This window comes from Xiphophorus hellerii, chromosome 21 (assembly GCF_003331165.1).
Source record: "Xiphophorus hellerii strain 12219 chromosome 21, Xiphophorus_hellerii-4.1, whole genome shotgun sequence".
Classification (NCBI taxonomy): domain Eukaryota; kingdom Metazoa; phylum Chordata; class Actinopteri; order Cyprinodontiformes; family Poeciliidae; genus Xiphophorus; species Xiphophorus hellerii.
Genome location: NC_045692.1, coordinates 13413151 through 13437226, shown reverse-complemented (window position 1 = coordinate 13437226; position 24076 = coordinate 13413151). Strand labels below are relative to the sequence as shown.

The window sequence follows — 24076 nt, the reverse complement described above, 5'->3', positions numbered from 1 at the left end:
ACTTCTTTTAAATCTCAACTGAAAACCCACCTGTTTAGAATTGTATTTGAAATGTAATCAATTACAAACTTATTGATGTAACTTGACTTAATGATTGATTCTATATTGCATTGTGATTCTGTGTTTGTAATGATGTAAAGCACTTTGAAATGTCTTGCTGCTGAAATGTGCTATACAAATAAAATTTGATTGATTGATTGATAATACAATATATATATATAGAGAGAGAGTATATATATACGCAAAGCTAATCTTTAGCAGAAAAATAACATCTGCTGACTTGAGCATGTATGTCCAAGCTTTGGCCCACAGCATTTTTGTATAAATACATGTTTTATTTTATTTTCTCCTCTAATATGTGTAAACATACAGTCACACACATGAAGAGTTATCAAACAAGTTGTTTATTTTTTTAATACAAAAGATTGCTTATTATTTTATTCTTAAAGTGCCACCATAGCTCGTCAAGTGCTCACATCCCTACCCTTTTACTGGGAAAAATAACTTTATATGCAGGCACTCTTAAGGCCACCACAATCATTTCTTAAATGTAAAAATAATAAAAACAAATCAATGACATTAATTTGTATAATGTCTTTGAGCTCTCCAATAACTTGTGGTAGAAAATTCAACAATAATATTGTTCATATATACGAAAATTTGTTCTTGTCTGTGTTGCACTTCTTCAGCAGACCTGATGCAATGGCTTTCACAGCTTTCAAGGTCTCAGCGCAGGTGGGTTTGATCAGTGATTCTGGCAGGAGGAAACCAAAATGACCCGTATCCCTTAGCTCAAATGCAAAAGCATAGGGAATCCCATTCTTGTAGGCCCAGTCAATAGAGCTGCCAGAGCTAACATCTGAAAATAAGTTTTAAAAAATGGTTGGAATTATTAATAAAATCAGACATTTCTGAGATTTCTTTTGGAAAACTCCAAGTTAATTATGAAAAACAGAAAACTCACATAGTGTTGTGGCGGCAGGTCCGTATCTGTACCTTACTCCATATGCAGAATATAGTGCCGTCACCGCATTCTGAGCTGCTGACTCCTGGAAAAAAAACAACCTTTTATGAAGTATGGGTAAGTCTGTCCCTCATTTAGGTACAGTCTTTGAACTTGTGTGCTTTTTTGGAATTATATGTGATTGATGTAACGAAATGCAGGCCATTCCTGAAAAAAAGTCTAATAGAGGCTGCAAAAGAGTTGAGACTGAAGCGGAGACTCTAAACATTATGAATCTAAGTATAGTCATGTGCTAAAATGGAACAAAGCCCAGTCCTAAATATAATTGAGAATTTGTAGCAAGATTGAACAATTGTTTTTTAAACTTAGCTTGTGCTACTTTGCAAAGAATGGACCAAAAAAAAAAAAAAAAAATCAGTTTCTAGATGGGCAAAGCAAATGGAGACATAACCCAAAAGATTTTCTGCTGAAAGAACAGTTATGTCATTTGGCAGAATATTGACTCAGGATGGCAGAATGCAAACTGATCCTGCATAAGATCCAAATCAAATGAAGTGATGCTTGGGCACCTTGAATTATGGTGGACTCCTTACCACACAGTTAAAGTTGGGAATTGCGGCATATTTGTAGGAGTACGGATAAAGGAGCATCTGCGCATAGGCGTGGATGGATATGTATGCCTTCATGTGTTTCTTGTGCTTCCGTAGAAACTTGGCAACTGCTTTAACTTCAGGTTCAGATTCAGGGAAAGGGCCACAGTAGGTGTCATCACATGGATGGGAGGAAGCACCCTCATCTTCAAAAAGAAAACAAAAAATATTTTACTTTGGCTCATTTAACATAAATTAAACATAACCCAAAAGCAAAACAACAGCAACCGAAAACAACAAATAACCTCCTTTCCACCCAACAGATACAAAATGTTCACATAAACCATGTAAAATTACAATAGCAACATGTATGTTACCTTCGTTATTTGCAGGCTGTGCATGCTGTCATGAGTGTTGGATACAACTTATTTTACTTAGACTTCAGAAAGTAACTCACCGCACCATTTCACCTTCCAGTTTCTGTTGGCATCCACACCCCTGCAGTGGAACTTGTGATTTTTGGAACGTGTCTTCCTCCAGAACCGATCCTGCAGAAATTAATTAAGACAATTTTAGAGCTTAGCTATATTTATAACCAGCAAAGGAGCACAGACAGTTCTTAAGTGTTTCTGCAATCATTAAAAGTAAATTCTTATGAATATTTTTTTCTATGTTTATGTAATATGTTTGTTTCTTATTGAAATCTAAGAAATTCAGATTTTTAATTTATAAAGGTATAAAAGAATTGGGTCATTTTTTTCAGGAATATTTTGTATGTATTTAAACATATGAGTTTATTTCTTTTGGTAATATTTTGATAATTTTTCCAGGTATGGAAAGACCCAAACTGCAAAAGTAAGGGGAAAAGACCAGCACTCCTAAAGCACAACAACAGTAACATCAGGGAATTTTACATAAAAAAAATAAAAATATACCTATTCAACTAAAAAACAAACAAAAGAAAGTAGATTATCAAAATTAATTGAAAAAACAAAGTTCTTATAAGAAAATCAGATTGCACTTTTTCCTATCTTATTGCAACTCCCTATCCTGAAAAAAAAACACAGGGTGATAGCTAAGTGAAGCAACTCCCCTTTAACATGAAGTTTAGGATGAATAAGAGGACAGGTCAGAGACACTAGCTTCAGTTCTCCTTTAAAAACTGAGAGCCAATTGTGAAACATATTGTACCGTGTTCCAGCTGAAGCGATACCCATCCACATTGAAGACGGGCATGATGAAGAAATTAAGATGGTTGAGTAGTCGTGTCATCACAGAATCATACTTGTATGAGCTCAGTGCCTGAAATTATGCAAACAAATAAAAAATAACTCTACTGATCAGTGAGTTAAATAACAAACCAAGTTTTTCTTATGTCTTTTTTTTCGTTTCCCTTTGCATTGTGTAACCATATGTATCTTCAAATCTGAAAATATTTGTCCCATTTATACCCTGATTAAAAATGAGGACTGGAGTTGGGTGATCAAAGCACTGGGATAATAGTCTTTAGATCCTTGTTTCTTCTAAATAACATTTCAAAGAAATCCAACATCACGTTAAACAGAGAGCTTAATGACTTGATAAATTGTTTTTTGTTTTATGGTTTTAATAAAGAACCACATTTTTTCATGCATTATATTGCCATTTTGTTGTAACTACTGTTTTAACAACAGAAAAACACATATTTTTGTCTTTGTCATTTCTGATAGATAGAGACCCAATGTGGAGAGGCACGTGTGGTCGCATGCAGTCAGAAACATTGGCCGGTTTCTAGCCAATGTTGACGTGGTAAGGGTTTAAAAAAGACGCCACACTGTCCTCCAGTGGTGTACCGACGTTACTACATCTTTTCATAACTTGCATTTGATGTCATGACTTTTAGAACATGTCGTGTCCTAAAAGTCGTGTTTTAGAAGTCACACGACTTTTCTTTTTGTTTCCATTTTCTATTTATTTTTCTGTTGCTAATTTTCTTATGCAATTAACTTTCCCATCACTATCCTATAATCCCTTTCCTTAGGTCACTGTGTTCTAGTTTAGAGTTTCTTATGTCATGGTCTGTTGATTTAGTTTCTAACTCTGCTTGGTGCATTTCAGTTAATTTTGCATTTTCACATTTTGCGTCCCTACTCCAGAAGAAATCATGTCCTACCAACTGCATGTGTGTCTTCTTCACACTCTTAAAAAATTGTTACATTAATACCACAAATTTCAATGTACTTTAATATGACATTATATAACAGACTAACACAAAGTAATGCATGCAAAAATCAATCACATTCTACATGATAGAGAAAGAGAGGTTCCTATGTTTTTATTTATTTGTGTCCTTTAATTTACTCTCTTATTCATGTTTATTTGAATCACGTTTTAATGTTTATACTCTTGTCAAGCACTTTTTAATTTTTATCTGTGAAAGATGTTTAACAAATATATTTTTACTGACTTACTATATGCAGTAGGACCTGTCAGCTACTCTGATTCAGTTAGCAAATAATACATGTTTAATGCTTTATACAATTTAATTAATCAATTGGTTCAAGTAATACAAAAATAAGAAATAATTTAAAATTTTTTCAGTAGGGTAAGGAAAAATAAAACACAAACTGAACTCTTTCCACCCCTACCATATTTTTGCCTTGTAACTTAAGCCATGTCTGAAAGTCCTTTTCATATCAAGCTGAACAAACCCTTTAAATCAGGACTCTAAATTTATATAAACTCTACAGTGTATCTTTTTTCTTCTGGCTCTAAGTGTTTTTCTAATCCCATTCATCTGGGGTACAAATGGTATATAAAAAAAGGGGGGGGGAATAAACATTCTTTCAGTGTCTGGTTCTGCTCTGGCTTTCATTTCAGAGAGAATAACTGAGACTTAAAGCCCATTTCCACTTTAGGGATTTTCTAAGGCAATCCAAAGCATAATTAACCACCCTCCATTTCCACTGCATTTACCACACAGTGTAAAAGCACACAACACAGGTAGAGATTTACCCTACAAAAGAACTCCTGGGATGCAGTACTTTTGATATTACTCCAAATCTTTGGGGCGAAGCTTTAAGGAAGGACGATGCTCCCTTAAAGTTCTGTTTGTATTTTTATTTTTAATTAAACTCTGATAAATAAAAATAATAAATTCATAACTTGTCTCTCCAAAATTAGATTTTTGTAATACTCTTTTATCAGGTTTACCACCTTCTCTGTTAACTGTTGTTTTTTTAAATGTCAGACCCATTCCATCAACTCATTTGCATGCAGTTGGTGGTAACTTTACATAAGTGAAGATTCATCAATTGTTTTTTTTTTTTTTTTGTACAAATCACAGCTTTTTTTCATAAGCTGTTACTGGTGCGTGTTTTTTTTTTGCCTTTCACTATTAGCTACTGAGGGAAAGCACAATGAGCGACCTGCTTGTTGCCATTAGACATAGCTTGCTTACAGACATCAAACATAACAATGAGACTGAGGGTTCATGGTAATTGAGTTTTGAGAAAACATGTTTATGGTGGCAAAGGAACATAAAACTTTCATGTAAAAGTGGGGAATACAACTTGTGTAAATGTTTGGATGAATATCACAGCTGTAAAATACATCTTAACATCAGGAAAGCCATGCAAGACAAATGAACAGCTATTGTCTTGGTAAAGAACCTTTAACCCAGTTTGCTTGATAATATGTGTAAGGAAGGAAGGCTAAAACATCGCTTAGTGATCAAATCTGCAGACAACTCAATAGAAGTACCTCTTTGACAAACCACTGGCAGAAAGCAGGTCCAATCCACTCTCTGGCGTGAACGCCACAGTCAATCCACACGGATTTCTTTTGCAAACGGCTTCTTTTTCCTAGCTGACAGAACAAAAATCCTAGTCAGGACACAGTAGTGTTTCAATGCACATTTCCTCTGTCATTTCTATTTAATTTTTGTTTTCTCCTACCTGAAGAACAAAAAGCGGTCTCCCCTCATATGACTTCCCCAGAGACAACATAGTAACCAGCTCAGGGCGACTTCTGTTCATTTCAAACATCCAGTTCTGAATCTGCAATCATGATTTGTTAATTGCATAAAAATGCAGAGTAGTTTTAAGTTGTGTTGATCCTTTAATGTGTCTCTGCAGGTACACTGTGGTGGGTTTTTAAATGTAATTATCACTAAGAATGTGTGGATAAACATCTCAGGATTTATAAGGTGTCTTAAGATTTTTTTTCCCCAGTAGGATGGGTGACATACCTGCATAAATAATGATAATGGTTGAAGCTATAAACTGTGGTAGAGTGTTTGTGAGACAATAAAACAGGAGACATAGAGCTGCATGAAAAGGGGAGGAATTTGAAGCAGCAGAATGCCTTAATAAAGATGCTTGTTCTGTGAACGGTGCTTTAGCACAGAACTGTGACAGTGACAGGTGGGACAACACCTACCTCCTCCAGCGAGTGGTAAACCTCGTAGTCGTACTGAGACTCTGACCTCCGCTTACGGGAGGAGCGATATCCTGTCTGCTTTTCAATTTCTTTCTGCAGATCAGAGATGAGCATCCTGAGGGAGGTGGAAATAGGGAGAGAAACATTTTTCCCACCATTTTTGAGTTACATGAACAAGCGATTTAATGATTTTCTGATTTTGATTTTGTTTATTACTTGACATATCTATAAAAATGATATTTTAAAATTATTTCTCTTAGTCTCCTTCTTCCATAATGTTTTCTTTTCACTGTCCCTTCATCTCCAGTAGAGTTCTGCTTCTTTTACGCATGTCTCTGCTTTATCACAGGACCGACTGGATTCTGAGGCCATTCAGCCAAAGTCTGTGATGTTTTAGCTGAGGCAACTACTTTGCTCACTAGGGTTTGACGTTTGTTTAAAGTGACATTTTTAAGTCTGTGTAATTGTTATAAAGCTCTGACTAATGCAACGGTATTACATTAATATAATACCTCCTTACAGTTCCCTATTTACTGGGATATGACGGTGTTGAAATGAACTGGTGGATTAGATAGGTCTTTGTGTTGGCTCCATCATAACACTAATTATACATCATAAGTCAATGTGTCTGACAGCACAATTAAAAGTTATACTATAATTATCAACATCTGTCACATGTTTGAAGTTTTTTCTTCACCTCCTATCCCTCCCATCTGAAAGCGAAACAGATAATGCGACCTTTTGTCATCACGTTCATTTGGGCATGAAGCATTTTACTCCATAAAACATCAATCGCATCATCTAAGCCAATCAATTGCAGGAAAAAATTGGTGCGAAAGATTTCCAACACATGGAGCTGATCTCTAGCTCGGAGCTGAAATTTGTCCCCAGGGACTGAGATGACAATGAAAGCCTTTTTTTTTTTTTTAGCTGCTGATGCTTTCATAGAGCTTCGTCACTGTGGCGTTAATTTTCATGAGGGAAGGCAAACATACTGTAGATGAAGGAGTTGCTTTGTGAAGTGGCCAGGGAGAGAAGTTTGAGTTCATGTTAAACATTTTGGATGCAAGCCATGGCCAACACTGCATACGAGAATAATATTTCATGTCTGCAGGAAAACCAGGTAATTCCAATAACCTTAGAAAGACAACAAATGTATGTCTTTCAGGCTGTATATAACTTTAATTTTGTTTTTCTCATTATAAAATAGGACGGTTTTAGGAACTCTTGCGAAGCTAAAACCATGCATGCAGTCTGCTTACCGATACTTGATCCTTTCCAGCTTAAGCCGAGCATGCAGACGTTGTGTGTCGTTTCGCTTCACGTGAACATCCACTGTGGCATTGCGATGGATTAGAGAAGCACTGTTGGGTTGCCAGAAGTCCATCTGAAGCATGAAATTAGGTAATAAATCAGTCAGTAATTCAGGGCATCTTTTCATACTTTCACTTTAAAGAGGAAACATATGAGATATAAGATGTTTGTGTAAAATTCTTCAAAAACAAAAACATTCAGATTCAGACTATGTTAATCCCAATATTGAATTCACTTGCAGCTTGCCAGTCCACACATCCATCTCTACCACAAATCATTTAACCAGAGCTACTAATTTATTGAACAAAAGCACAGTTTGAGTATCACAAAAGATAAACACACACAACAAAAACCTTTCAGTATTGTTTCAACATTATCATCATTGCCGGATAGCAGGACAAATAAAGGACTTAGAGTAGTGATTAGTAGTGAACTTTGGCACTATATGATATTGCCTTAAAGGAAGTAGTAGAAAATCTGCTAAAAGGATGTGGATGTGAAGGTGGTAATTTTCTTTGCTTTATACTCACCTTTTCTTCCAAAGAGTTGTCAAGTAACTCAGCTAAACTCCATCAATCATTCACAACAATATTTAGGCTTTTTTTTGTCCATTTGACACAATTAGAGCTGCACCTATTCAGGTTTTAATGGTCGATACAAATTCCAGGGTTTTTAATCTGACTATAACACTTACGATATCCTGCGACAATAGTCCCTCATACTTCCCTCAAACTTAAATGTATTTTCTTATAAATTTTACATGAAAGAATCAAATAAAATTTTAATACATAAAAGAGCTGACATCTGCCAGTTCGCAAAATAAACACAGACATCGAGTGATAATGCAGATCAAACGACACACTGCGAAACGGAGAGAATCTGAGGAAGGAAAAAGTGTTCAAGAGAGTATCTTCAACCAAACAGGCAGGCAGTAATCTACAAATTATAGACAAGAGTCAGGTGAACTGCAGGGTGTTGCAGAGTACATGTGCGATCATCCTCAGAAGTCTCTCATTTGCTGGACATATGCTTATTAATGTGTCAACTTTTAAAAATGTACAGAATGCATAACTGATTATTTTAACAGCTGGACTGAAACTCAGCCAGAACCTTTGGTGCCCCGGAGTACAAACTACATTTATATTGTGCCGCTTTTTATGCCATTTCTCATAATAAACCTTCGAATGTTTTAGGTTCGCTCATTTAATAGCAAAAAAAACCCGCAGAAAACTAAACAACAAAAACATGTATGGTATGCCAAAAAGGCCAATTAAAAATCCTTGATTAAGTCAATAGTTTATGGCTTCATTTATGAATCCTAAAAAAAGTGTTGTTTTTGTTTTTTTAGATTTTTAATGTTCAATTTCTTTAGGTCCCTTCGGCCAGCTATGAATAATATGAATTAGTATTATTCTGTTTCATGTGGCAACAGAATGGGCAGAGCAAATAGAGGAAAGTTACAGCTCAATAAAGACTGATGAGTTTCTCAGGAGGGCGAAGTTGTGACGTTGTCTCACTGTCTGGAATGCGATTTAAAATAAGACGACCAAACATGATCACACTGAAAAAAGCCCCAATGTGTCAGTTTTTGTAAACTCGGACAAAAATACACATCCTTAGTTCCTGTTGTCAAATAGCAGATGTGTATGAACAGTCTGAAAAGAAGGCAGCATCTAATATATTTTGTCTAAACAGGTCTTCTTTTTCTTTCAGCCTTCCCATATTTTTAACTCAAAACTCAATTGAGTTAAAAGTCGATTCTATATAAAAGTATATATATAAAAACTTATACATATATTTATTGTTGTGCATAAACTGGGGGACAAAAGCTGAGGGCAGATGGTAGATGGTACAGATGGCAGAAATGTCAGCTAAAGAGGAAATTGAACAAAAATGGCTCTTGTATTAATAGTAACATATTGTTGGACAGTCTGCATGGTGGGCGAATAGCTGTTAGCTCCGTTTCCTCTTAGCAGAAAAGGTCTGAGTCTATTCCAGCTCAGACCCTTCTGTCTGCAGTTTGCATGTTCTACTAGAATGTGCCTGGGTTTTTTCTGGGTTCTTCAGTTCCTCCATACATGATGAGCATTGTTAACTAGTCCAAAAAAATATATTTATAATAGTTTTCTTTAAAGGGTTAAAAAGTCTATGACTATAGTTAGATTTTTGGTTAAAGTGATCACTGATGTTATTCACCCTAAAGTGGTGAACTGAAAGTGAACTGATGTGGAACAAAAGTACAAAAACAGTCTGTTTGTCCTGCCACAGACGTTAAAAATAGTTACGCAAATTTAATAATTGTTCCATAAAGTGTTTACATTTGTATGTTTATATTTACTTCAGATAAAAACAAGTGATTATATTTATGTGCAGTTTTATGTAAGTAATACTAAATTTTCCCCAAATGTGTCCCCCAATGTCAGACAAATTCTTGTATAAAACCCTTTGTAGATACAGCAATTTGTTTATATCTGACACCGTTTCGGTAAAGCCGCTTAGAATAAACACTCAACCAAGTGATTTTTCATATTAAATATTGTGTCACTTAAGTTTCTTTCATTAATAAATAGAAATCGAATGAACCAGGACACCTGCATTCTGTGGCATTGAGGCTCACAATTTAGAAACACACTGGAGGCACTGCGGCATGTGTAAGCTACTGAGAACACATGCACACAGCTGTCCAAACAGTAGCTGCTGGTGCTGTTCCTGCTGCACCCTCTGCCAGCTCTGTGCTTGCATCGCTTCCAAATACAATAGCTCAGTTCTGACCAGTGGCTATTAGAAGCATTCACTGAGTCCATTTTGTCCTTGTTTTGTCCCGCAGTGCTTCATCACTCACGGGGAATAGAGAAAGTTTAAATGGCCATATTAAAAGTTGCTATGTAAACATTGAGATCAAAATCCTTTCCATCATATTTGTTTTCACTTAGTGATGACTGTCTTCATTGTGTTAAACAAAAGATTCTGCTAAACTGTAACACCGGGAAAATGTTACGTCAAATGCAAAGTACAAATGAAGATTATTTCCTAATTTCTTTATTATTTATTACTGAATTTAATTACTTAATCACTGATTTGTTTTAGTAATTATTGCTGTAAATTAGGGACTTATCGGCCAGTCGATTTATCTGTGCCGATTTCCTTAATTTTGGGAGATCGGTGATCGGACGATTTTTACATGTGAAGATTATCTTGTCCATCAACCTCGGCAAATGTCTAAAAATCAACCCCTGTGCTTTTCTTTTCTCCCGTGAGAGAGGTCTGACTGATAAACTGGCCGACCAGGTTATGCCTGCACATTTACAGTTAACAATAGTCACCCCATTGTTGCCATTTCAGCAACTTTCTTGATATATTGAGCAACATTTCAGAGAAAAAAAATTAGTATCGGCCAAAATCAAAATTGGTAAGTTAGGCTTTTTAAATGATTGGTAATCGGTGAACGGCCAGAAAACTGCAATGGGTGCACCCTTACTGTAGATACTTTCTACTGGTCTTACTTTTTTATGTTACCAACAATAAAAATCATATCTGAAAAAGAAAAAATGACATTTGTAAATCATTATTTGAATCATCAATCAAATCCATAGTTTTTGTGTAGAATAAGTATCTCTGTCTGTTTTCAAAACAACCTTTTATGCTAAAGCATGAGCAAACTGGAACCTTCCGGGAAGACGGTCTCGGTCGCTCCCGACTCTAATGGATAATTACTTCCAAATGAGTATGAGAGAAGAAGAGAGGCCTTTGTCTCCTCTGTCTGTTACTCCCTAATTTCAGTGTCTTTGAACCATATGTTCACAGAGTTTAAACATCTGAACAATCCACCAAGAAAATGGGAAAAAAAACAACACCCCCTCATATTGGTCTAAGCTTCTTATTGAAATGATTACTGAGGGTCCCAGACAGTGATGTCCTGCTGAGAGTTTATCAATATAGTATGATACCTCGGAATACAAAGAGATGTTTAAAGTTTTAGGGAAATGCATTAAACAATGCCAACCTTAATCAGTTCCAGGATTTTCTTGAGGGCTTGTACCTCTGTGTCGTTAGTCAGGGTAATCCTGAAGACTTGGTCGCTGTGGAAACAACACAAGCCCTCTAAAGTTCAGGTTACAGATACAATTAAAAGAAAACACCCCAAAAGGTGTTTTTACAGCATTTCCACCCACTTCAACACACATTCACAGAGTGCATGTAGTAAAAACACCTGGGCTACAGAGTCAAGTCATGAAACGAGCCTTTCTGGCAGCTGAAGGTGACACTTATTGACACTTGTAATAACAGATTTGAGATAGTGAAATGGGGGTTTTCCGCTTTCGGTATCTCAGAACAGGGCAGAACTAAAAAACATGTTTCAGACTTCACTATAAGATTATGTTACCAGTCTATAAAGGTGACGCCTGCAGCCAGCAGATACAGTAGCAGCAGCTGCATTCGTGGACTGTCCTGTTTAAAAGGTAATTGTGTTGTTATTTTATGCCAAATACCAACAACAAAAACTTTCTTTTTTTAAAAAAAAAATAGGGCTAAATAATAAAAAATAAGTACTTAATTTTCATCAAATACCATATGTTTTAAGATTGTGTAATGTTCAAACACCTCATCCTTCACCCACGTATATCATACAAGCCCTCAAAGATATGAAGCACACACTGAGCCCAAAAAAAAATCAAAAATAAATCTTGCTAAAAATGCACACATTTATGCATATACTGTATATACACAAACATGTATTCACATGTACATATATACACCTATCTATCTTTATAGTTACATTAAAATACATCAATATAGTGCTCAGTTAAGTTTTTCATACACCATGTGACAAATACAAGTTAAATATGTTGTAATTCCCAGTTTAAAAAAAATGTGCATAACTTACCAGATAACAAGAACTCTAAGAGGAGAAGTTCAATGATGTTTCTTGTCACATACTATTCAGCATAATGAATCTGGTATGGGTTGCTATGACAAAACAGCAGCCATAGGACTAAACATGCTTGTAAAGACTCATCATTTCTGTATTTTTCCACCATTCTTCTGACATGTTGAGCTTCTTTCAAACAGCTTTTTTCTTTTTTTTAGACTGTCACACAGGAAGCTGGGCCCCATTAAACAAAAATGGGAACAGCCCATTCATGAGGTCCGAGGGACAAAAGAGCCAGGTGTTCCACAGAAGTGGCCTCTTCCTTTCACTGACTGAAGAAATAACCTATTTGTAAAGGAGCAGCACTGACACAAAACATGCAGATCAACTTTTTGGGAAAAAAAAAAATATATATATATATAGCTATGTGACCATAAATCTAAATTTATTTTTAAAATGCCAATGCTTTTAATCACTATCTGTTTGAAGGGCCAAGACAAAATTTAGAACTAAATCCAACAGACTTGAAAATCAATGCTCATATGCACTTTGTTCAATCTGATTGAGCTTCAGCTATTTTACAAAGTAGAACCATCTCAAATTTCAGTCGAAAGATATGCAACGGCTTGTAGCTTTTGCTCTTGTTCACTGTGTGCAAGAGCAAAAGGTTGTGTTGTCTCAAATGCATGCCACACTTCTCAGATTTTAACTTGAAAGACAAAATAGTTCCCATCTCCAGATAGCATCTGATAGGCAGGGGTACAGCCTGAACAGGGTTCTATTCCGGTCCAAAAGGCTCACACATGCACACACAAAATCCATGTAGAAAACACCACAAACTATGAAATAAAGATATTTTATATTGTAGGTGTCCGTGACATTTATAGTGAAGGTAAAATGGCTCTAGATAAATTTTATGTAGTAGCAAGGGCTAATTTCTCCTATGATTATGATAGTTATTGCCACCAGGTCTGTGATGTAGAAAACAATTTACAGTTTTAGTCTTATAAAGTGTAAAAAGCACTTTTGCAAGGCACAGAAATGTTTTGCTACTTTGAGGTCTTAAATCATTAGATGCCCTTGTAGGTCACACTTTCTTCCATATTCTGTGATATGACTGTGATATTACTGTGTCTGTCTGCCTGGCAAAGTTATTTCCACTTTACAACCATCAACTTAAAAGGATTTCTCAGATAAAGCTGTCAGTCTGTTGAGTCTCTCTGTTTTGCACGCTTTCACACAGACATGAATGTAAAGCCAAAATATGTGGCGTCTGGGAGAGAAAATGTGGGAGTTTTTAAGCTCTGATGCTCTGCCTCTCCCCCTGTTAAAACACATCAAAGGCTCCTCTGAAACAGATCATAAATATCTTCTGCCCCACTTTCTATATGTTTTCAGAGATTACTCCCCCCCCTGCAGCTGAACATCACTTATCTTCAGAAATTCACATCCCAGGACAACCTTGTGTTGTCTTAGTATATGTGGGATAGTTTGCCTCTCAGATAAATTCAGACCAAAAAGTGTCTTTTTTTTTTTGCAATTACAAGAACAAATGGTGTCAAACATAGCTCAATGTTCCTGCCTGTAGCTTTATAAATTGTGAGACCATGAGCACCTCCCTCCCCTACTGCTTCTTATCCTACTGCAATCAGCAGAGCCGGCCTGAGGTATAGTGGACCAAGTCGCTGATTAGGAGCCCCCAGGCCAGCAGGAGCCCCCTATGAGGAACAGGATTTTCACACAGTACAAACCTGGTTCATTGTTATGGGAGTGAGCTGACTTTCTCATTTATATTTCCAAATAGAACATTTAAAACTGTTTAAAATTATACATTTGTTCAAATGTATTTATGTGAAATTTTTATTCATCTAAGATTTTACATTTAATTCATTTTTAAGCACTTATAAAGGTAGTATTATGTAGAATAAACTTTTTAAAGCTTTATATCATGTTATAATATCATTACCTCATCAAATACGTACCTCAGACGTTGCTTTGATTCTTTCATGCATGTTTGAGGAATCCTTGAATCTGGTCGCAGGCGTTTGGGGCACCTAAAATGACCTTTCCTGCAGTCTCCATACCGAGCTCCTACCTCACAGGAGCACCTCTCCCCCCACGCCTCTCCAAATCAGCTCCTCTAGTGGCAGCAGCAATTAGCAAACATCTGGTTGAACAGTGCATCTGCTGAGCTTATACAAACTACTTCTCAGTCAAGAGCTTGTAAGAACATTTGTAAACGGCATAATGTTGTTGGGATGACACGCTGAAGGCAGAATGCCAGAAAGTGACTATGTTATTGAAGCTGCAGAAACATCAAATTGCAACGTCAAATTTCTTTTAAGGTATACTCAATATATACACCTTCTTTTTATAACAACTGAAGGTAACATAGTTACTATAAAATGGCACCATATGCCTGGAAAGTACATTGTACTGGCCCTTTAAATTTCTGTGCTGGTGGGACGCATTTTATGGACTCAGTAACTGCTTCCAGATAAATCTCAACAGGTAGTCAGTAATTTGCAACATATACGGTTGGAAGAAGAACCAGGAACACTTTTCTCTTTCTCCTTCATCCCAACCTCACTGAATCTGCACTAAAACTTGGTGCACTGGACAGGACTGCAAGAGCAAACAAGTAAGTCATTTGCCAAAATCTACAGATATTAACGTCAGTCAGTTGAAGGAATTTATTTTTGTCTCACTGGTAACATAACACATAAAAATTTGCTCTGGTGGCTGGTAGGAACTGTGACTTGCAAAAGAATTGATAGGTCTTGAACTTGTTCCCATTTTGTGACATCAGAACACAAACCTCAGCGTATTGTATTGTGAGAGACCAACACAAAGGACGACATAACTGTAAAGTGAAAGGGAGAAGTAATATGGATTTCAATTATTATTTTTGTTTTACACATTAAAACCACAAAGTGTGGGGTGTATTTGTAGTAAGCTCTCCTGGGTGCATAATTTAAAAAACTGCAAATGTAGCTGCAAGTCCCTACCAGACCTAGATGTTGAATTTCTTACCAGCCTTCTTTGTATAACAGCTCACGCTCAGTCAGACTATCAGGAGCATTTCTGAACATAGATTAGACACAAATTATCAGATTTCATTCTGACTAGTGAATTATGTTTTCATCTAAACCATTCCATGTTGTACTTCTAACTGTATGACATTAGTTGCTGTCCTGTTGGAATGTGAACCTTTGCTCCGTTCTAGAGTCTTTTACAACTACTAACAGGTTTCCCTTTTGTTCTCCAGCCATCTTCCCATCAACTCTGACCAGCTTCCAGGTTCTAGGAAAGGTCTTCCCGCAACATGATGCTGCCAACATCAAGTTTCCAGTGTTGATATTCAGAGTTGGTCTTCTACCACACGAAGAGTTTTGAATGTACACCAAAGTTGGGGGTTACCAGACCCCCTTTTTCTACATGCTTGTTGTGTCCTCTATACTGACACAACGTATAGAGGACACTCTTCCATACAGGTGTTCTGAAGAGTGCCTGACTAATAGTTTTATAAACAAGTTGTCCAACCTAAGTTAGGGATACCATGCTCTTTTCATGTTGGAATGATGGACTGAACAGCACTTAGCAAGAAGTTCAAGGCTTGAGCTATTGTTTTATAACCTAACCACATTGTAAACGTCTTCACAACTTTATCCTTGACCTATCTGCTGTGTTCTTTAATCTTAATAAGGCTCTAATTAAAAAATGTCTTAATTTCAATTAAGGATATAAAAGGAGGAAAGGATGAACACTCATGAATGCTGCATTTAACATTATTATTTTGAAAAAGTTTTGACAACCATGCAGGCACTAAGATCAAAATGCAATGCTGCATTTAACATTATTATTTTGAAAATGTTTTGACAACCATGCAGGCACTAAGATCAAATTCTGCCCTTGGGCAATTTAACTTTGGGCTGACCCAGGACATTTGACAGGGAAAAGAAGTTAAAGTGTTAGCAGAGAATGTTAATTCTGTAAATAGTGAATACCACAAAGATTTCCTCTGTTCTCTAGTCAGCTTTTTAAAATATGCTTAAATTTGTTTGCTTTTTTTAGCTTGTTTTTGCCTTTTTGTTTATCTTTTTAAGGATAGAACACTATTAAAAACAATGAGTGGTGTGTGTTAAGCGTGTGCTCTTTAATTCACTCACCCTGCGTAGCGGTTGTTGTACTGATACGCGCCGACGGGATGTGGCACGTTACTGCAAATTATCACACAGGTCAGTAAAACCGAGGCGCCAAATGCCCTTTTATGTTCCAGATCCATCCCCGGGGAACGGGTCAGAGACCGGGGACAGTTTGCAGGATGCAGGTCAGTCACAAAGAGATGCTCCCGGGTTCAGTCCTCACCGTCAGCAGGCTGGTTGCAGAAGTGTCGGGTTGCATTCTCGGGTAGTTCTGGGCACAGAATCGCTCAGATGGTTGTAACCTCCACTGAAGCTGTGGAGGGGGATCTACAACAGAGGTAGCGGTTCTTTTTAAAACAAGGAGGACCCGAGTCACGTGGTCCACAGTTGAAAAATGACTGAGGACGTGTGTGTATGTGTGTGAGCAAATTCCCATGCTGTTGTTGATTCATACGTGTGGTGAAGAAAAAAAATATATAATCACTTTGCATCGCTTTCTTTTGCACATATTTTGTGAGATGTAACTTTTACTTTAACACCAACTAGTCTTTGTTCCCCAATCTGTCAAGATTCGTAAACCCAAATAAAGAAACAGCAGCAATAGTGCGCTAGCTCCTTTTCCCTATTGAGAGCACTGGTGTTTTTTGTTTTGTTTTTTTATTCTTATTAATTTTTGCTTATTGCAAAAAAAGAAAAAAAAGAAAGGTTTAATATAAGATTTATATATGTTTGTGAAAAGTTTGGAAATTACATATTTTTTAAAAACTTTTTCAGCAAAAATGTTTCATTGAAACTTTCGTTGATTAAATAAATCTTATGTTAATCATTATAGCTGTTGTGTATATATATATAGTATATAGGCTACATTGTTGCAACACTTATTGTTACTTCTGCCATTGCCTTCCTGTGTAATTCTACTTATTTAACACATATTCCAGGACCTTTTTGTCAAACCCAAAAACTAAACAAAACACCACAGCATTTTTGTTTAGCACTATCATTACAAGGTGGGAGAAAATATGTTTTTGCACAAAAAAAAAATTGTCGAAGACCCATCTTTGTATGTTTTGACCTTTTGTGTCTCTTATATTTGAAGAATTAATGCATCAAATTTGGTTTTTGTGGTTGTCTTTCATAATCACACTATGGACTGCATTTAAAGATGTAAAAATTAGCATTCTAGTATTAAACAATGGATTGAAAACCCAGCCATTTGTCTTTTTATAGATATGAAGTGTACATTGAGCTTCTGAATCTTTGAAGTTTCGCAACCAGCCACCAGTGCTGTCAGTGTGTTGGCACAGGTCCACCATAAATTCCTCCATGGAGCTGTTAATGTCGCCTCCTTTTATTCAAGGCTATCCGTGCCTCCGTTTAAGCCTCACTTATCATCCAACCCTGTGATTAAATGTCTAAGTCAACCGCAGGCTTCACCTTTTGTGACTGCACATTTTTCACATGCTTCCCTCCAGTGTCAATAGTTTGCCACCTGGTTTTCCCCATTTAGTATACAAAAGAGACGCCAAATGCACTTCTAGCTCCCAGTAGCATAATTTTGCATATAAGAGACATGTGGCGTAATAAAGGAGAGACACTTGTGATTTTTGTTGGGAAACAGAATTTTCTTCGGAGAGTTCTATGCTTTATTTTTATACTGAGTTGTGAATTAAGTTTCTGTGCACTTTTGTTCCTTGAGAGGAGCTGTTTAGCTTTGTTTTCCTGTTTCTAGGTTTCCGTTTTTGTTTATATCCAGTCACTTTCTTAAGGCAGCCTCCATCAGTTGCCTCCTGCTGCTGCTTCCAGTTGGTAAACTCAGTCTTATGTTTGCTGATTAATAATAATCCAGCAAACATTTACACCGTCTGATCTCCTAAGTACACTGTGAGATCTCTTGTTACCAACTTCATATCTTGTAGGTTTTCTCTTTACTGCATCCTCAGCTGTTTCATCGTTAAATATCCACCTTGACAGTCTTGTCTGCCTCCTTCCCGTGTTACTGTCCTTCACAACTGGCATATTTAACATGACTTATTGAAAATTGCAACATTTGGATAGAAATTATCTTTTTACTCCTTTAAAATCAGAAGCTATAATAATAGGTTAATTATAACTATTAACCTTATAATTTCTCACAAAGCCTTTATAGAATAGTTGAATTTGGATGACAATATTAAATGTTTCTGGATGACAATATTAAATTTTTTTTTTGTTTGTTTATTTAATGACAAATACAGAGAGTATAATACAAAGTAGATATCATGCATACACATTTATAGACAGAGTTCATTTGCAGCACCTGTTCCTATACGTTAACTTAACAGTTTTGTGTTTTCATACCCCTCCCAGTAGTGGACTTCTACCTTTGTTGTTTCTTTATTTTCAATATTTCCCCCAGTCCTTTGTTCTTCCAGTTTGTTCTATACTTTGTTTTGGAGTTGTTTTGCACATAGTATTATCTTCTCATTCTAGTTTATTCCTTCTGTTAATTTAATTTATCTTCTTCAGTGGTGGATGTATTTTTGTTAGATTTGGTACTTATTTCTGCTGTTCTGTAGGTTCTCTTTCTTCTAGCTTGATATTTACTTTTGCCCTAGTCACCTTGTCATTCACTCATCCTCCCCCCCTGCTAGTCATTTATCTCATCAAGCATCACTGCTCCCTTCCCAGCTGTGGTGAGTTTCCCTAATAAGTTTCTTTGACATCACCACTCCCTATGTCATTACCCATCACTGGTTTCTTTCATTTGCTCCGTTGATCTGTTTACCTCATGACACTGTTGTGCCTTGTCTCTCTCATGTTCTGGTTCCCAGTATTTGTAAGTGTTTTGGAATTCATTCATCAAATCATGGTTCATATGACCGTCCCATTCTCCTGTCTGCACTTTGATCCTACTCCCCTGTCTGCACCTCACATGACGTGCATTTAAGAAAATTTATCCTTTTTAACAATTCCCTGTGAAAACATATAAAAGTCACATACTGCTGCTTTAAAAGTAGTTGCTTTATATTGATTTAATTTTAAATCCGTAATGTTTTAATTTCCATTCTTCACATAGGAGGATGTGAATTTCTCCTAAATGGTGTTCCTCAGGGCTCACTCTTAGGGCTGTTTCTTTTTATTTGTATTAGTATTGTGAGCATTAATGTCATCACTGCAAATGTTTTTGTTTATACTGTTATGACTCACAGACTGTGTCTCTCAGTATAAAAGACAAAAAAAAAGTTTGTTGCAGCTCCATTTATGTCTGTTCAGGGTTATGGAGTTTTGATTACATGCATGTTTCTTCTCCTACATTCAGAATGCTTTGGGTCCTGTTTACCTGAAAAGTCCACTGTACTGTTAAGATTAAAAGTCCGAACAGAATCTGTGGGGGTGGGGAGTATTTCATAATGGTGCACCTAATGCCTGAAACCGCTTGAAATAAGAGCTGAAAATGAAACATAAGGTCTTTCTGAACATTAACAAACCTCTTAGCAACATGGAGGCCAAAAAGAGATGTTTTCACCTGATCTAATAAAAGTATTAAATAAAGGCTAAAAAACTAATATTTTTGTTCAGTGAATAAATGCGATAGTGGTTCTAAAGTTGTATAAAAGCACTTGTCCTCTTTATTTGCTGATTTTTATTTCTTTTTTACAACTTAAAGTTGAATTTTCTATGGTTAAGAAGCAGAGTTTTCTTAAAGGAATCACTTTACAGAACTAACATTAAACTTCTGCAGAATTATGTGGATCTAAGTAGCAGCTGCACACAGAAGCGTATTCATAAAATCTTCTCCCTTGTACGCATGTGACGTTCAAAGGGCTTATAGGGCAAGTAAAAAAAAAACTGGAATGTAAAAGTTGGGTGTTTATTTAAATGGATTGGTATGGTGATGTTACGTATTACGATGGTTGGAGTTTGTTTCATGGTGTAATTAATATGCAGGACTGCATTTCTGGGTATGTGGTGCCGCTGTGGGTTTTGGGCTGTGGTCTGTGGTGATGTGAATCTTTTTTTGTGTGTGTGTGTTCAGGATAAAATCTAAATCCAGTTCACAAGTCTCTGAGTGGCTGGTAAATCACAATTTTCTCTCCTGAATGTGCCCTGAGGACTGTGAAAAGCCTCTTTGATATACTTGCAGTCAGACAACCAGGTTGTAGAGGCGTCTGTTGGGGCGAGGCTCTAGTTAAAACATGGGGACTCCACAAGTCATGACAGATTGAAACTGACCCTGAGTAAAGTTATAAGTGCACATCTTTGATCAAATGTTCATGAGAGAGGAGATGGAACGTTATGGAGGTCTTGACTTCCAGAGAAACCTGAATGTGTTGCTATGAATAAATATTTGTTCCCGTATAGATTTCTCCTCTTTTTGCTTTTGCGTTAAGTCTAAATGTTTCACATTATCAAACAGAGGGTTAGTTTGGTTTGGATAGATTTGATTTGAGCAATCATTTAATCTTTTTAAAAATACAATTCTGTTAACTTTATCTTTGTCAAATTGTCAAAATTTTAGCTTGGGGAAAAAAGAAAGCAAAGTCAAAAGCAGCTATTCTCTCTGTTCTGCTTTATGTCCTACTTAAAAAAGGCTAGACTGAGCTAAAATCAAAAACTGCATGAAAGATTTGATTAACCTTAAAACTTTGAGAGGTTTAAAACAAGAGAGGAATGTTAGAAATGACCAAATTGCTGCAGGATGGTGATTAAAAGCCATAGAAAACTATGAAAAGCTGACTCTGTCATTAAAAGTCCTGCAGTCAAATGTCAGGTCGCTGGAAGTTTGTGGTTGTTTCATTTTTTTATTTCACGTCACATAACCCCTTTGTTCAGCTGTTAGCAACAGGACAGTATTCTTTTAGTTTTTATTTTGATGCTGCTTGAATAGGTCTTTTATTTTAAAACTACAAGTTTCATTTAACTAGGTTTACATTACCTCTGGTCAGGACTGTATATTCTTTGCTGCCAGCATCTTTGTGATCTTCCTGAGTAGAAAAAAAATAAGTGAATAAAAAGCACACAACTTTGACCTAGAAAATCTAAAGACCTTTTACATTTGCAGACAAATAAGTTGGTGTTTGCAACATAACAGGACTCTATTACGCCACTTATCTTGACCTGTTGCGCACCACTGCACCACGCATTAGTGAAAACTAACCACAGTACAGTGATTGTAACCTTGTTTAACTCTGAGGCTTAGAATGACTTCTTTATTGCAGACGTTTACTCAATTCAAGTAATTTTTCTGTAAATTTAATTTAATTTGACTCGTTTTATACTTTGTACACACATTAAATGCTGCCTAGAAATAAGTTGGATCTGTATAAGTGTAAATGCATCAGCAAAATTAGACTGATTATCCTGCTATGCAAGAAATGCATTGTTTTTGTATTTTCTATGAACTGATAATTAAAACTGATCTGTGGAAATAGTGAAAAACCTGCAGCTGTTCTCAACGCTTCAAGAAAGGAGGACTTTATGTCACCAGTAGCAATTCAACAGACCAATGTCAAGACTGGCAAAGGCTAATAGTGTAGAATGATGTTCTAAATGTATCAACCTGTTTAAAGCAACAATGTAACCGTTCTGTTGCAAATATTTCCCAAGTTTTGTGCCTTTTTTTTTTTTAAAGTAGCCTCATTTCAGTTATTTTCCAACGAAGGATTCTATCCATTTAGATGCCTATTTCTAATCCAGTGAAATGCAACATTGCCCTCTGGTGGTAGTTACAAAGCATCACTGCGAGCATTTCAACCAGAAACTCGTGTGAAGGCTGTCGTACCACATCTGACCACCAGAGTACACCACAGATCAATGTGTTTGAAAGTCACGTCTTCATCACAAAACCGACTCTAAAACCTGCAGCAGCTCTGCGGCGTGAGGACTCGGATAAAGTAGGCCTTTTGTGTAACAAAGTGCATGAATTTATTGCCAAAAAAAAAAAAAAAAGGATTGGGCTGAATCCTCAGTAGTTGAGATGCTAATCCCTGCCTCCTCATAGTGGCTTCCAGTGAAATCTTCTCTAAGAATGTAGAGCTGGATTTAGTGTTGCTCGTATTTCTATTTATCCGGGCGCAAAACGACTTTTGCTGTATCTAATTCAATACACAAACACTTAGCCGACTTCTCGACAGGCCGCCTCGGCTCTGTGTTAGTGAGGAGCACCCGGGGAGTTTTCAGCTCCGAGCAAATGGAGGTTCTGTCCTAATTAAACACATGCCGTCTAATTAAATATCATTGTTGTGATCTGTGCAGCTCATTGCTTGTTAAATTTGTCTAACTGCAGTTTTATATCGGTTCAGATTAATATGACAATATTTACCAGGCTATGAAGCCCATGTTTAAATCTCATTTTTAAAATATTTTGCAGGGAAGGACAGACTTGCAATATGTAATTCATCGAATGAATATGATTTTTACTAAACCTTGTGGAGGCTGCAAATGACTTAAGACTGAGACATAGGTTCATCTTCCAGCAAGACGTCGACCCTAAACCAGAGGTTCAACGGAATGATTTGGATCAGAGAGCAGATCTGAACACAGCTGATTAGCTGCAATATTTAAAAAATTGTTTGAAAATTGATGCTCTTCGTTTAATTGGACTGAGATTGACTTATTTTGTTTAAAAAGAATGGGCATAAAATTGACTTTTTAGATGTGCAAAGGTTGTTGAGACACAATTGATTTAATTAACACCACCCTTAAAATATATAAGCCACAAATAGTTTTTAAAATGTTTCACAATGTGGACATGCTCACAAAGTGCGAGTACTCCTGCAAAACACTGTAAAAGGCTATTATAATAGCCTTACTGTACACCCCCCCCCCCCCCCCCCCCCCCATTTAGTCATATCGCCAAAAGAATAACAAACATTTCCTCCTTTAAAAAAAAGTCCCAGACATATCACAGCATGTCCGTGAACACATTTTCTTTCCGTTTCTCCGGCCACCTGCACCCTGTTTCCTCTGAAAATAAGAGGTTTCCCTTCTGTGCTCACGTTCTCTGCAAGGAAACTGGAGCCAAGTGAGTACTCTGAAGAGAGATGCAGCCATTAGGAGACAAGGAAGACTCTCATAGTGCAGATCATGCTGTCTGTGACTGACTCAGGCAAGAGATGAGACTGTACGTGAGCAGTTTTTTCCACATGAAATATACAAACTGAATATCAGAATGATTCTTTGCATCCAACCTACTGTTTGTATCAGGAGTTAAATCCTTGGAAAATATTGTGCACATTCAACTGGTAGATATATACATAGGCTGCAAGAGGACATGACCCATTCAAGCTGCTCCTTTTTTGTTCCACCAAATGCATCATGCATATTTCATCTGAGGTTATGGATTTCTGTTCCTACAACTTTGCTTACTACAACTCCAACATTTGCCTGAATACAGACTAATCAATAACTCATTAATGTCTTGATTGCATTGCCAGCTTCTCTTCTCCTCAAACTGACAAATGATTCCATCCCAAACTCGGAGAACCACTTTTACCCATTTGAGACATGTTTTAGAAAAGAAGATGAAGCTTGAATGATGCAAAGGGAACAAGAAGAACATTCATTAATCAAATGTTTAAGTGCTGTTGAACATTTTGGGATGGAGCTATATTTTTATGCTTTGTGAAGCATAAAAAATAGTTCTTTGGTAGCTTTTTGGTGACACCTATCAAAAATGCCAACAACATGTTCTGATATGTTCTTTAATCTGTTCTTGGAAATCCAGAGATCACTATCCCAGCAACCCTCTCCCCAGGCATTCACACATCACTAGGGAAACATGGTACCATGAGAA

General features: G+C 36.6%; 1 protein-coding gene across 1 annotated transcript; it reads right to left on the bottom strand.

Moving 5' to 3' along the window:
* Nucleotides 1–383: 383 nt before the first annotated feature.
* On the bottom strand, nucleotides 384–17002 carry cpa6 (carboxypeptidase A6). Its single transcript, XM_032552267.1, has 11 exons — nucleotides 16327–17002; nucleotides 11291–11366; nucleotides 7236–7360; nucleotides 5974–6088; nucleotides 5490–5591; nucleotides 5296–5400; nucleotides 2746–2856; nucleotides 2012–2102; nucleotides 1558–1760; nucleotides 965–1049; nucleotides 384–859 (listed from the first exon to the last, which is right to left on the bottom strand). Exons 1-11 carry the CDS (start codon nucleotides 16440–16442, stop codon nucleotides 645–647), a joined length of 1344 nt encoding a protein of 447 aa, XP_032408158.1. The 5' UTR covers nucleotides 16443–17002; the 3' UTR covers nucleotides 384–644.
* Between the last annotated feature and the right edge of the window lie 7074 nt (nucleotides 17003–24076).

Excerpts from the sequence above, each read along its gene's own strand:
- cpa6 (XM_032552267.1), bottom strand. The coding sequence starts at position 16,442 with ATGGATCTGGAACATAAAAGGGCATTTGGCGCCTCGGTTTTACTGACC. Across the intron at positions 2,103-2,745 it reads ATCGCTTCAGCTGGAACACG|GATCGGTTCTGGAGGAAGAC; the intron begins GTACAATATGTT and ends TAATTTCTGCAG. Across the intron at positions 860-964 it reads ACCTGCCGCCACAACACTAT|ATGTTAGCTCTGGCAGCTCT; the intron begins GTGAGTTTTCTG and ends ACTTATTTTCAG.